Source organism: Hyla sarda, unplaced genomic scaffold (assembly GCF_029499605.1).
Source record: "Hyla sarda isolate aHylSar1 unplaced genomic scaffold, aHylSar1.hap1 scaffold_115, whole genome shotgun sequence".
In the NCBI taxonomy this organism is placed as follows: Eukaryota; Metazoa; Chordata; class Amphibia; order Anura; family Hylidae; genus Hyla; species Hyla sarda.
In genome coordinates this window covers 257,394-271,435 of record NW_026607771.1, presented here as the reverse complement: position 1 = coordinate 271,435, position 14,042 = coordinate 257,394, and the positions used below count along the sequence as shown (strand labels likewise).

General features: G+C 50.5%; 1 protein-coding gene across 1 annotated transcript in view; it reads right to left on the bottom strand.

Annotated features, from left to right (window-relative positions):
- Window positions 1-1,290: 1,290 nt before the first annotated feature.
- LOC130302061 (solute carrier family 22 member 7-like) overlaps window positions 1,291-14,042 on the bottom strand; it is a 232,898-nt gene continuing 220,146 nt past the window's right edge. Inside the window, exons 9-10 of the mRNA XM_056551674.1 lie at window positions 5,216-5,422; window positions 1,291-1,426 (exon numbers count right to left, since the gene is read on the bottom strand). Coding sequence (XP_056407649.1) covers window positions 1,354-1,426; window positions 5,216-5,422 — 280 coding nt within the window. The 3' untranslated portion in view covers window positions 1,291-1,353. The remainder of the gene's footprint in view (window positions 1,427-5,215; window positions 5,423-14,042) is intronic.

Here is a 14,042-nt window from a genome sequence, read left to right as displayed (position 1 = left end):
CCTGATTTAAAGTGCAATCGCAGCTCAGCCCTAGTGTAAAGAGCAACCGCAGCTCAGCCCTGGTGTAAAGAGCAACCGCAGCTCAGCCCTGGTTTAAAGTGCAATCGCAGCTCAGCCCTGGTTTAAAGTGCAATCGCAGCTCAGCCCTGGTGTAAAGAGCAACTGCAGTTCAGCCCTGGTGTAAAGAGCAACTGCAGTTCAGCCCTGGTGTAAAGTGCAACCGCAGCACAGCCCTGGTGTAAAGTACAACCGCAGCTCAGCCCTGGTGTAAAGTACAACCGCAGATCAGCCCTGGTGTAAAGTACAACCGCAGCTCAGCCCCGGTGTAAAGTGCAGCCGGAGGTCAGCCCTAGTGTAAAGTACAACCGCAGCTCAGCCCTGGTTTAAAGTGCAATCGCAGCTCAGCCCTAGTGTAAAGAGCAACCGCAGCTCAGCCCTGGTGTAAAGAGTAACCGCAGCTCAGCCCTGGTTTAAAGTGCAATCGCTGCTCAGCCCTGGTTTAAAGTGCAATCGCAGCTCAGCCCTGGTGTAAAGAGCAACTGCAGTTCAGCCCTGGTGTAAAGTGCAACCGCAGCTCAGCCCTGGTGTAAAGTACAACCGCAGCTCAGCCCTGGTTTAAAGTGCAATCGCAGCTCAGCCCTAGTGTAAAGAGCAACCGCAGCTCAGCCCTAGTGTAAAGAGCAACCGCAGCTCAGCCCTGGTGTAAAGTACAACAGCAGCTCAGCCCTGGTGTAAAGTACAACCGCAGCTCAGCCACGGTGTAAAGTGCAGCCGGAGGTCAGCCCTAGTGTAAAGTGCAGCTGGAGGTCAGCCCTAGTGTAAAGTGCTGCCGGAGGTCAGCCCTAGTGTAAAGTGCAGCTGGAGGTCAGCCCTAGTGTAAAGTGCTGCCGGAGGTCAGCCCTAGTGTAAAGTGCAGCTGGAGGTCAGCCCTAGTGTAAAGTGCAGCCGGAGGTCAGCCCTAGTGTAAAGTGCAGCTGGAGGTCAGCCCTAGTGTAAAGTGCAGCTGGAGGTCAGCCCTAGTGTAAAGTGCAGCTGGAGGTCAGCCCTAGTGTAAAGTGCAGCTGGAGGTCAGCCCTAGTGTAAAGTGCAGCTGGAGGTCAGCCCTAGTGTAAAGTGCAGCTGGAGGTCAGCCCTAGTGTAAAGTGCAGCTGGAGGTCAGCCCTAGTGTAAAGTGCAGCTGGAGGTCAGCCCTAGTGTGCTCTCATGTTATTGGGTGTCCATGGATGTGTAAAGACAATTGATTTTTAGTGTTAGATATTTTATTAGGTCAACATCATGAAATGTCCGTCATCCTGAGGGGAGGAGTCAATAAGGGAGGTGGTTGTTGTCTAGAGGGGGCGCTGTCTCCTGGGATCATTGTGGGATGGAGTCTTCATTTTGTTGGGCTTGGCCATTCCCATATGTAGAGATGTCCCTTCCTGTAACACTTGAGGATCAGAAGAAAAAAATATATAAATATCATGAACTGTAAATTGAGGACAAAAAAACTATCCCTAACACACTGCCTGCCTATCCCTACCTAACATTGACACACTGCCTGCCTATCCCTACCTAACAGTGACACACTGCCTGCCTATCCCTACCTAACAATGACACACTGCCTGCCTATCCCTACCTAACCGTGACACACTGCCTCCTATCCCTACCTAACCGTGACACACTGCCTGCCTATCCCTACCTAACCGTGACACACTGCCTGCCTATCCCTACCTAACCGTGACACACTGCCTGCCTATCCCTACCTAACAGTGACACACTGCCTGCCTATCCCTACCTAACAGTGACACACTGCCTGCCTATCCCTACCTAACCGTGACACACTGCCTCCTATCCCTACCTAACCGTGACACACTGCCTGCCTATCCCTACCTAACCGTGACATACTGCCTGCCTATCCCTACCTAACAGTGACACACTGCCTGCCTATCCTTACCTAACCGTGACACACTGCCTGCCTATCCCTACCTAACCGTGACACACTGCCTCCTATCCCTACCTAACCGTGACACACTGCCTGTCTATCCCTACATAAGCGTGACACACTGCCTGCCTATCCCTACCTAACCGTGACACACTGCCTGCCTATCCCTACCTAACCGTGACACACTGCCTGCCTATCCCTACCTAACCGTGACACACTGCCTCCTATCCCTACCTAACCGTGACACACTGCCTGCCTATCCCTACCTAACCGTGACACACTGCCTGCCTATCCCTACCTAACAGTGACACACTGCCTCCTATCCCTACCTAACCGTGACACACTGCCTGCCTATCCCTACCTAACCGTGACACACTGCCTGCCTATCCCTACCTAACCGTGACACACTGCCTGCCTATCCCTACCTAACAGTGACACACTGCCTGCCTATCCCTACCTAACAGTGACACACTGCCTGCCTATCCCTACCTAACCGTGACACACTGCCTCCTATCCCTACCTAACCGTGACACACTGCCTGCCTATCCCTACCTAACCGTGACATACTGCCTGCCTATCCCTACCTAACAGTGACACACTGCCTGCCTATCCTTACCTAACCGTGACACACTGCCTGCCTATCCCTACCTAACCGTGACACACTGCCTCCTATCCCTACCTAACCGTGACACACTGCCTGTCTATCCCTACATAAGCGTGACACACTGCCTGCCTATCCCTACCTAACCGTGACACACTGCCTGCCTATCCCTACCTAACCGTGACACACTGCCTGCCTATCCCTACCTAACCGTGACACACTGCCTCCTATCCCTACCTAACCGTGACACACTGCCTGCCTATCCCTACCTAACCGTGACACACTGCCTGCCTATCCCTACCTAACAGTGACACACTGCCTGCCTATCCCTACCTAACCGTGACACACTGCCTGCCTATCCCTACCTAACAGTGACACACTGCCTCCTATCCCTACCTAACCGTGACACACTGCCTGCCTATCCCTACCTAACCGTGACACACTGCCTGCCTATCCCTACCTAACAGTGACACACTGCCTGCCTATCCCTACCTAACAGTGACACACTGCCTGCCTATCCTTACCTAACCGTGACACACTGCCTGCCTATCCCCACCTAACCGTGACACACTGCCTCCTATCCCTACCTAACCGTGACACACTGCCTGCCTATCCCTACCTCACCGTGACACACTGCCTGCCTATCCCTACCTACCCCTGACACACTGCCTGCCTATCCCTACATACGCCTGACACACTGCCTGCCTATCCCTACCTACCCCTGACACACTGCCTGCCTATCCCTACATATGCCTGACACACTGCCTGCCTATCCCTACCTACCCCTGACACACTGCCTGCCTATCCCTACCTAACCCTGACACACTGCCTGCCTATCCCTACCTACGCCTGACACACTGACTGCCTGTCCCTACCTACCCCAGACACGGCCTGCCTATCCCTACCTAACCATGACACACTGCCTGCCTATCCCTAACACACTGCCTGCCTATCCTTAGCTAACTGTGACACACTGCCTGCCTATCCCTACCAACCCCTGACACTCTGCCTGCCTATCCCTACCTACCCCTGACACACTGCCTGCCTATACCTACCAACCCCTGACACTCTGCCTGCCTATCCCTACCAACCCCTGACACTCTGCCTGCCTATCCCTACCAACCCCTGACACTCTGCCTGCCTATCCCTACCAACCCCTGACACTCGGCCTGCCTATGCCTACCAACCCCTGACACTCTGCCTGCCTATCCCTACCTACCCCTGACACACTGCCTGCCTATCCCTACCTACCCCGGAAACTGCCTGCCTATCCCTACCAACCCCTGACACTCTGCCTGCCTATGCCTACCAACCCCTGACACTCTGCCTGCCTATCCCTACCAACCCCTGACACTCTGCCTGCCTATGCCTACCAACCCCTGACACTCTGCCTGCCTCTCCCTACCTACCCCTGACACTCTGCCTGCCTCTCCCTACCTACCCCTGACCCTGTCTGCCTATCCCTACCTTCCCCTGACACACTGCCTGCCTATCCCTACCAACCCCTGATACTCTGCCTGCCTATCCCTACCTACCCCAGAAACTGCCTGCCTATCCCTACCTACCCCTGACACACTGCCTGCCTATCCCTACCTTCCCCTGACACAATGCCTGCCTATCCCTACCTACCCCTGACACACTGCCTGTCTATCCCTACCTACCCCTGACACTCTGCCTGCCTATCCCTGACACACTGCCTGCCTATCCCTACCTACCCCTGACACACTGCCTGCCTATCCCTACCTTCCCCTGACACAATGCCTGCCTATCCCTACCTACCCCTGACACACTGCCTGCCTATCCCTACCTTCACCTGACACAATGCCTGCCTATCCCTACCTACCCCTGACACACTGCCTGTCTATCCCTACCTACCCCTGACACTCTGCCTGCCTATCCCTGACACACTGGCTGCCTATCCCTACCTACCCCTGACACACTGCCTGCCTACCCCTGACACACTGCCTGCCTATCCCTACCTACCTCCGACACACTGCCTGCCTATCCCTACCTACCCCTGACACACTGCCTTCCCACCCCTGACACACTGCTTGCCTATCCCTACCAACCCCTGACACACTGCCTGCCTATCCCTACCTACCTGACACACTGCCTGCCTATCCCTACCTACCCCTGACACACTGGCTGCCTATCCCTACCTACCCCTGACACACTGCCTTCCCACCCCTGACACACTGCTTGCCTATCCCTACCAACCCCTGACACACTGCCTGTCTATCCCTACCTACCTGACACACTGCCTGCCTATCCCAACCTAACACCTGACACACTGCCTGCCTATCCCTACCTACCCCTGACACTCTGCCTGTCAATCCCTACATACCCCTGACACACTGCCTGCCTATCCCTAGCTACCCCTGACACTGCCTGCCTATCCCTACCGACCCCTGACACACTGCCTGCCTATCCCTAGCTACCCCTGACACTGCCTGCCTATCCCTACCGACCCCTGACACACTGCCTGCCTATCCCTACCTACCCCTGACACAGCTCTGTGCACCAATCCTCCAGGCTGCACAATTCTACATTGTGCTCTCTGAACCAGAGGAGACTCCAGGACTAGCCCCATCCTAAAGAGGGGTTGGATTTCTGAGCAGGGCCCCTCCATGACATTTCTATGCTCTAAGCCGTCTGGCCAGTGATTGTCCCTCAGCTTCCATAAGATACGTTACCGGTGAAGCTCCACCTCCTGGATAGTCTCTCGTAGTTGGATATTACTCGTCTCCGTTAGGAAAAAAGCGGCTGATCCAGACAACAGGGACATAGAGCTGAAGACCACTGAGGGCAGGAACGGCCAGAAGTCATCAAGCAGGATGACCAATGGGGCCAGAGAACTGCCCAATCTGGTCATGAAGGAGCAGAAGCCCAGCCCGGTCTGTCTGCCGAAACAAGAGGACAACCTGTTAGTGATGGAACGTGGTGAAGTCGGGTACTGCAGCTCCAGCCTATTCACGTTAACATCAAACATATGGACAAGAGGGAAGACAAGATGAAGTTATACCCCTGACCTGCATCATGTGATGTGAGCGACCCCATAACCCCACCAAAAACAATATGTGATGTGAGCGACCCCATAACCCCACCAAAAACAAAACGTGATGTGAGCGACCCTATAACCCCACCAAAAACAACATGTGATGTGAGCGACCCCATAACCCCACCAAAAACAACACGTGATGTGATCGCAACATAACCCCACCAAAAACAACATGTGATGTGAGCGACCCTATAACCCCACCAAAAACAACATGTGATGTGAGCGACCCCATAACCCCACCAAAACAACACGTGATGTGAGCGACCCCATAACCCCACCAATCACAACACGTGATGTGAGCGACCCCATAACCCCACCAAAAACAACACGTGATGTGAGCGACCCCATAACCCCACCAATCACAACACGTGATGTGATCGACCCCATAACCCCACCAAAAACAACATGTGATGTGAGCGACCCCATAACCCCACCAAAAACAACACGTGATGTGAGCGACCCCATAACCCCACCAAAAACAACACGTGATGTGATCGACCCCATAACCCCACCAAAAACAACACGTGATGTGAGCGACCCCATAACCCCACCAAAAACAACACATGATGTGATCGACCCCATAACCCCACCAAAAACAACACGTTATGTGAGCGACCCCATAACCCCACCAAAAACAACATGTGATGTGAGCGACCCCATAACCCCACCAAAAACAAAACGTGATGTGAGCGACCCCATAACCCCACCAAAAACAACACGTGATGTGATCGCCACATAACCTCACCAAAAACAACATGTGATGTGAGCGACCCTATAACCCCACCAAAAACAACATGTGATGTGAGCGACCCCATAACCCCACCAAAAACAACATGAGATGTGATCGCCACATAACCCCACCAAAAACAACATGTGATGTGATCGACCCCATAACCCCACCAAAAACAACATGTGATGTGAGCGACCCCATAACCCCACCAAAAACAACATGTGATGTGATCGCCACATAACCCCACCAAAAACAACACGTGATGTGAGCGACCCCATAACCCCAGCAAAAACAACATGTGATGTGATCGCCACATAACCCCACCAAAAACAACATGTGATGTGATCGACCCCATAACCCCACCAAAAACAACATGTGATGTGAGCGACCCCATAACCCCACCAAAAACAACACGTGATGTGATCGCCACATAACCCCACCAAAAACAACACGTGATGTGATCGCCACATAACCCCACCAAAAACAACACGTGATGTGATCGCCACATAACCCCACCAAAAACAACACGTGATGTGAGCGACCCTATAACCCCACCAAAAACAACACGTGATGTGAGCGACCCCATAACCCCACCAAAAACAACACGTAATGTGAGCGACCCCATAACCCCACCAAAACAACTCGTGATTAGTGTTGAGCGGCATAGGCCATATTAGAATTCGCGAATATTCGCATATTCGTTATATTCTCGTTTTATTTTCGCATATGCAAATTTTCACACGCCAGTCTCACACAGTAGTATTACAGCCTTCTTTACACCACACAAGCTGGAAGCAGAGAGGGGTGATCACTGTGATGTGTACTGTGAAAAAAAAAAAAAAGAATATTCGTAATTACGAATATATAGGGCTATATTCGCGAAATTTGCGAATTCGCGAATATGCGATATTCGCGAATAATATTCGAATTGCGAATATTCGTGAGCAACACTACTCGTGATGTGAGCGACTCCATAACCCCACCAAAAACAACACATGATGTGATCGACCCCACAACCCCACCAAAAACAACATGTTATGTGATCGACCCCATAACCCCACCAAAAACAACACGTGATGTGAGCGACCCCATAACCCCACCAAAAACAACACGTGATGTGAGCAACCCCATAACCCCACCAAAAACAACACGTGATGTGATCGACCCCATAACCCCACCAAAAACAACATGTGATGTGATCGACCCCATAACCCCACCAAAAACAACACGTGATGTGAGCAACCCCATAACCCCACCAAAAACAACACATGATGTGATCGACCCCATAACCCCACCAAAAACAACACGTGATGTGATCGACCCCATAACCCCACCAAAAACAACACATGATGTGATCGACCCCACAACCCCACCAAAAACAACATGTTATGTGATCGACCCCATAACCCCACCAAAAACAACACGTGATGTGAGCAACCCCATAACCCCACCAAAAACAACACGTGATGTGATCGACCCCATAACCCCACCAAAAACAACATGTGATGTGATCGACCCCATAACCCCACCAAAAACAACACGTGATGTGAGCAACCCCATAACCCCACCAAAAACAACACATGATGTGATCGACCCCATAACCCCACCAAAAACAACACGTGATGTGAGCGACCCCATAACCCCACCAAAAACAACACATGATGTGATCGACCCCATAACCCCACCAAAAACAACACATGATGTGATCGACCCCACAACCCCACCAAAAACAACATGTGATGTGATCGACCCCATAACCCCACCAAAAACAACATGTGATGTGATCGACCCCATAACCCCACCAAAAACAACACGTGATGTGAGCAACCCCATAACCCCACCAAAAACAACACGTGATGTGATCGACCCCATAACCCCACCAAAAACAACACGTGATGTGAGCGACCCCATAACCCCACCAAAAACAACACGTGATGTGATCGACCCCATAACCCCACCAAAAACAACACGTGATGTGAGCGACCCCATAACCCCACCAAAAACAACACATGATGTTAGCGACCCCATAACCCCACCAAAAACAACAAGTGATGTGAGCGACCCCATAACCTCACCAAAACAACACGTTATGTGAGCGACCCCATAACCCCACCAAAAACAACATGTGATGTAAGCAACACCATAATCCCACCAAAAAAACCATAATGTGAGCCACCCCATAACCCCACCAAAAACAACACGTGATGTGAGCGACCCCATAACCCCACCAAAAACAACATGTGATGTGATCGACCCCATAACCCCACCAAAAACAACACATGATGTGATCGACCCCACAACCCCACCAAAAACAACATGTTATGTGATCGACCCCATAACCCCACCAAAAACAACACGTGATGTGAGCGACCCCATAACCCCACCAAAAACAACACGTGATGTGAGCAACCCCATAACCCCACCAAAAACAACACGTGATGTGATCGACCCCATAACCCCACCAAAAACAACATGTGATGTGATCGACCCCATAACCCCACCAAAAACAACACGTGATGTGAGCAACCCCATAACCCCACCAAAAACAACACATGATGTGATCGACCCCATAACCCCACCAAAAACAACACGTGATGTGATCGACCCCATAACCCCACCAAAAACAACACATGATGTGATCGACCCCACAACCCCACCAAAAACAACATGTTATGTGATCGACCCCATAACCCCACCAAAAACAACACGTGATGTGAGCAACCCCATAACCCCACCAAAAACAACACGTGATGTGATCGACCCCATAACCCCACCAAAAACAACATGTGATGTGATCGACCCCATAACCCCACCAAAAACAACACGTGATGTGAGCAACCCCATAACCCCACCAAAAACAACACATGATGTGATCGACCCCATAACCCCACCAAAAACAACACGTGATGTGAGCGACCCCATAACCCCACCAAAAACAACACATGATGTGATCGACCCCATAACCCCACCAAAAACAACACATGATGTGATCGACCCCACAACCCCACCAAAAACAACATGTGATGTGATCGACCCCATAACCCCACCAAAAACAACACGTTATGTGAGCGACCCCATAACCCCACCAAAAACAACATGTGATGTGAGCGACCCCATAACCCCACCAAAAACAACACGTGATGTGAGCGACCCCATAACCCCACCAAAACAACATGTTATGTGAGCCTACCCATAACCCCACCAAAAACAACACGTTATGTGAGCGATCCCATGAGCCCACCAAAAACAAGTGATATGAGCGACCCCATAACCCCACCAAAAACAACACGTGATGTGAGCGACCCCATAACCCCACCAAAAACAACACATGATGTTAGCGACCCCATAACCCCACCAAAAACAACACGTGATGTAAGCAACACCATAACCCCACCAAAAAACCCATAATGTGAGCCACCCCATAACCCCACCAAAAACAACACATGATGTGATCGACCCCATAACCCCACCAAAAACAACACGTTATGTGAGCGACCCCATAACCCCACCAAAAACAACATGTGATGTAAGCAACACCATAACCCCACCAAAAAACCCATAATGTGAGCCATCCCATAACCCCACCAAAAACAACACATGATGTGATCGACCCCATAACCCCACCAAAAACAACACATGATGTGATCGACCCCATAACCCCACCAAAAACAACACGTTATGTGAGCGACCCCATAACCCCACCAAAAACAACATGTGATGTGAGCGACCCCATAACCCCACCAAAAACAACCCGTGATGTGAGCGACCCCATAACCCCACCAAAACAACATGTGATGTGAGCGACCCTATAACCCCACCAAAAACAACATGTGATGTGAGCGACCCTATAACCCCACCAAAAACAACATGTTATGTGAGCCTACCCATAACCCCACCAAAAACAACACGTTATGTGAGCGATCCCATGAGCCCACCAAAAACAAGTGATGTGAGCGACCCCATAACCCCACCAAAAACAACACGTGATGTGATCGACCCCATAACCCCACCAAAAACAACACGTGATGTGAGCAACCCCATAACCCCACCAAAAACAACATGTGATGTGAGCGACCCCATAACCCCACCAAAAACAACACGTGATGTGAGCGACCCCATAACCCCACCAAAAACAACACGTGATGTGAGCGACCCCATAACCCCACCAAAAACAACAAGTGATGTGAGCGACCCCATAACCCCACCAAAAACAACACGTGATGTAAGCAACACCATAACCCCACCAAAAACAACACGTTATGTGAGCGACCCCATAACCCCACCAAAAACAACAAGTGATGTGAGCGACCCCATAACCCCACCAAAAACAACACATGATGTGATCGACCCCATAACCCCACCAAAAACAACACATGATGTGATCGACCCCATAACCCCACCAAAAACAACATGTGATGTAAGCAACACCATAACCCCACCAAAACACCCATAATGTGAGCCACCCCATAACCCCACCAAAAACAACATGTGATGTGAGCGACCCCATAACCCCACCAAAAACAACAAGTGATGTGAGCGACCCCATAACCCCACCAAAAACAACACGTGATGTGATCAACCCCATAACCCCACCAAAAACAACATGTGATGTGAGCGACCCCATAACCCCACCAAAAACAACACATGATGTTAGCGACCCCATAACCCCACCAAAAACAACACGTGATGTGATCGACCCCATAACCCCACCAAAAACAACACGTGATGTGAGCGACCCCATAACCCCACCAAAAACAACACGTGATGTGAGCGACCCCATAACCCCACCAAAAACAACACGTGATGTGAGCGACCCCATAACCCCTACAAAAACAACACGTGATGTGAGCGACCCCATAACCCCACCAAAAACAACACGTGATGTGAGCGACCCCATAACCCCACCAAAAACAACACGTGATGTGATCGACCCCATAACCCCACCAAAAACAACACGTGATGTGATCGACCCCATAACCCCACCAAAAACAACACGTGATGTGAGCGACCCCATAACCCCACCAAAAACAACACGTGATGTGAGCGACCCCATAACCCCACCAAAAACAACACGTGATGTGATCGACCCCATAACCCCACCAAAAACAACACGTGATGTGATCGACCCCATAACCCCACCAAAAACAACACGTGATGTGAGCGACCCCATAACCCCACCAAAAACAACACGTGATGTGAGCGACCCCATAACCCCACCAAAAACAACACGTGATGTGAGCGATCCCATAACCCCACCAAAAACAACATGTGATGTGAGCGACCCCATAACCCCACCAAAAACAACATGTGATGTGAGCGACCCCATAACCCCACCAAAAACAACACATGATGTTAGCGACCCCATAACCCCACCAAAAACAACACGTGATGTGATCGACCCCATAACCCCACCAAAACAACATGTTATGTGAGCGACCCCATAACCCCACCAAAAACAACACGTGATGTGAGCGACCCCATAACCCCACCAAAAACAACACGTGATGTGAGCGACCCCATAACCCCACCAAAAACAACACGTGATGTGAGCGACCCCATAACCCCACCAAAAACAACACGTGATGTGAGCGACCCCATAACCCCACCAAAAACAACACATGATGTGATCGACCCCATAACCCCACCAAAAACAACACATGATGTGATCGACCCCACAACCCCACCAAAAACAACATGTGATGTGATCGACCCCATAACCCCACCAAAAACAACACGTGATGTGAGCAACCCCATAACCCCACCAAAAACAACACGTGATGTGATCGACCCCATAACCCCACCAAAAACAACACGTGATGTGAGCGACCCCATAACCCCACCAAAAACAACACGTGATGTGATCGACCCCATAACCCCACCAAAAACAACAAGTGATGTGAGCGACCCCATAACCCCACCAAAAACAACACATGATGTTAGCGACCCCATAACCCCACCAAAAACAACAAGTGATGTGAGCGACCCCATAACCTCACCAAAACAACACGTTATGTGAGCGACCCCATAACCCCACCAAAAACAACATGTGATGTAAGCAACACCATAACCCCACCAAAAAACCCATAATGTGAGCCACCCCATAACCCCACCAAAAACAACATGTGATGTGATCGACCCCATAACCCCACCAAAAACAACACATGATGTGATCGACCCCATAACCCCACCAAAAACAACACGTTATGTGAGCGACCCCATAACCCCACCAAAAACAACATGTGATGTGAGCGACCCCATAACCCCACCAAAAACAACACGTGATGTGAGCGACCCCATAACCCCACCAAAACAACATGTTATGTGAGCCTACCCATAACCCCACCAAAAACAACACGTTATGTGAGCGATCCCATGAGCCCACCAAAAACAAGTGATGTGAGCGACCCCATAACCCCACCAAAAACAACACGTGATGTGAGCGACCCCATAACCCCACCAAAAACAACACATGATGTTAGCGACCCCATAATCCCACCAAAAACAACACGTGATGTGAGCGACCCCATAACCCCACCAAAAACAACAAGTGATGTGAGCGACTCCATAACCTCACCAAAACAACACGTTATGTGAGCGACCCCATAACCCCACCAAAAACAACACGTGATGTAAGCAACACCATAACCCCACCAAAAAACCCATAATGTGAGCCACCCCATAACCCCACCAAAAACAACACATGATGTGATCGACCCCATAACCCCACCAAAAACAACATGTGATGTAAGCAACACCATAACCCCACCAAAAAACCCATAATGTGAGCCACCCCATAACCCCACCAAAAACAACACGTTATGTGAGCGACCCCATAACCCCACCAAAAACAACATGTGATGTGAGCGACCCCATAACCCCACCAAAAACAACCCGTGATGTGAGCGACCCCATAACCCCACCAAAACAACATGTGATGTGAGCGACCCTATAACCCCACCAAAAACAACATGTGATGTGAGCGACCCTATAACCCCACCAAAAACAACATGTTATGTGAGCCTACCCATAACCCCACCAAAAACAACACGTTATGTGAGCGATCCCATGAGCCCACCAAAAACAAGTGATGTGAGCGACCCCATAACCCCACCAAAAACAACACGTGATGTGATCGACCCCATAACCCCACCAAAAACAACACGTGATGTGAACGACCCCATAACCCCACCAAAAACAACATGTGATGTGAGCGACCCCATAACCCCACCAAAAACAACAAGTGATGTGAGCGACCCCATAACCCCACCAAAAACAACACGTGATGTAAGCAACACCATAACCCCACCAAAAACAACACGTTATGTGAGCGACCCCATAACCCCACCAAAAACAACAAGTGATGTGAGCGACCCCATAACCCCACCAAAAACAACACATGATGTGATCGACCCCATAACCCCACCAAAAACAACACATGATGTGATCGACCCCATAACCCCACCAAAACAACATGTGATGTGAGCGACCCCATAACCCCACCAAAACACCCATAATGTGAGCCACCCCATAACCCCACCAAAAACAACATGTGATGTGAGCGACCCCATAACCCCACCAAAAACAACAAGTGATGTGAGCGACCCCATAACCCCACCAAAAACAACACGTGATGTGATCAACCCCATAACCCCACCAAAAACAACATGTGATGTGAGCGACCCCATAACCCCACCAAAAACAACACATGATGTTAGCGACCCCATAACCCCAC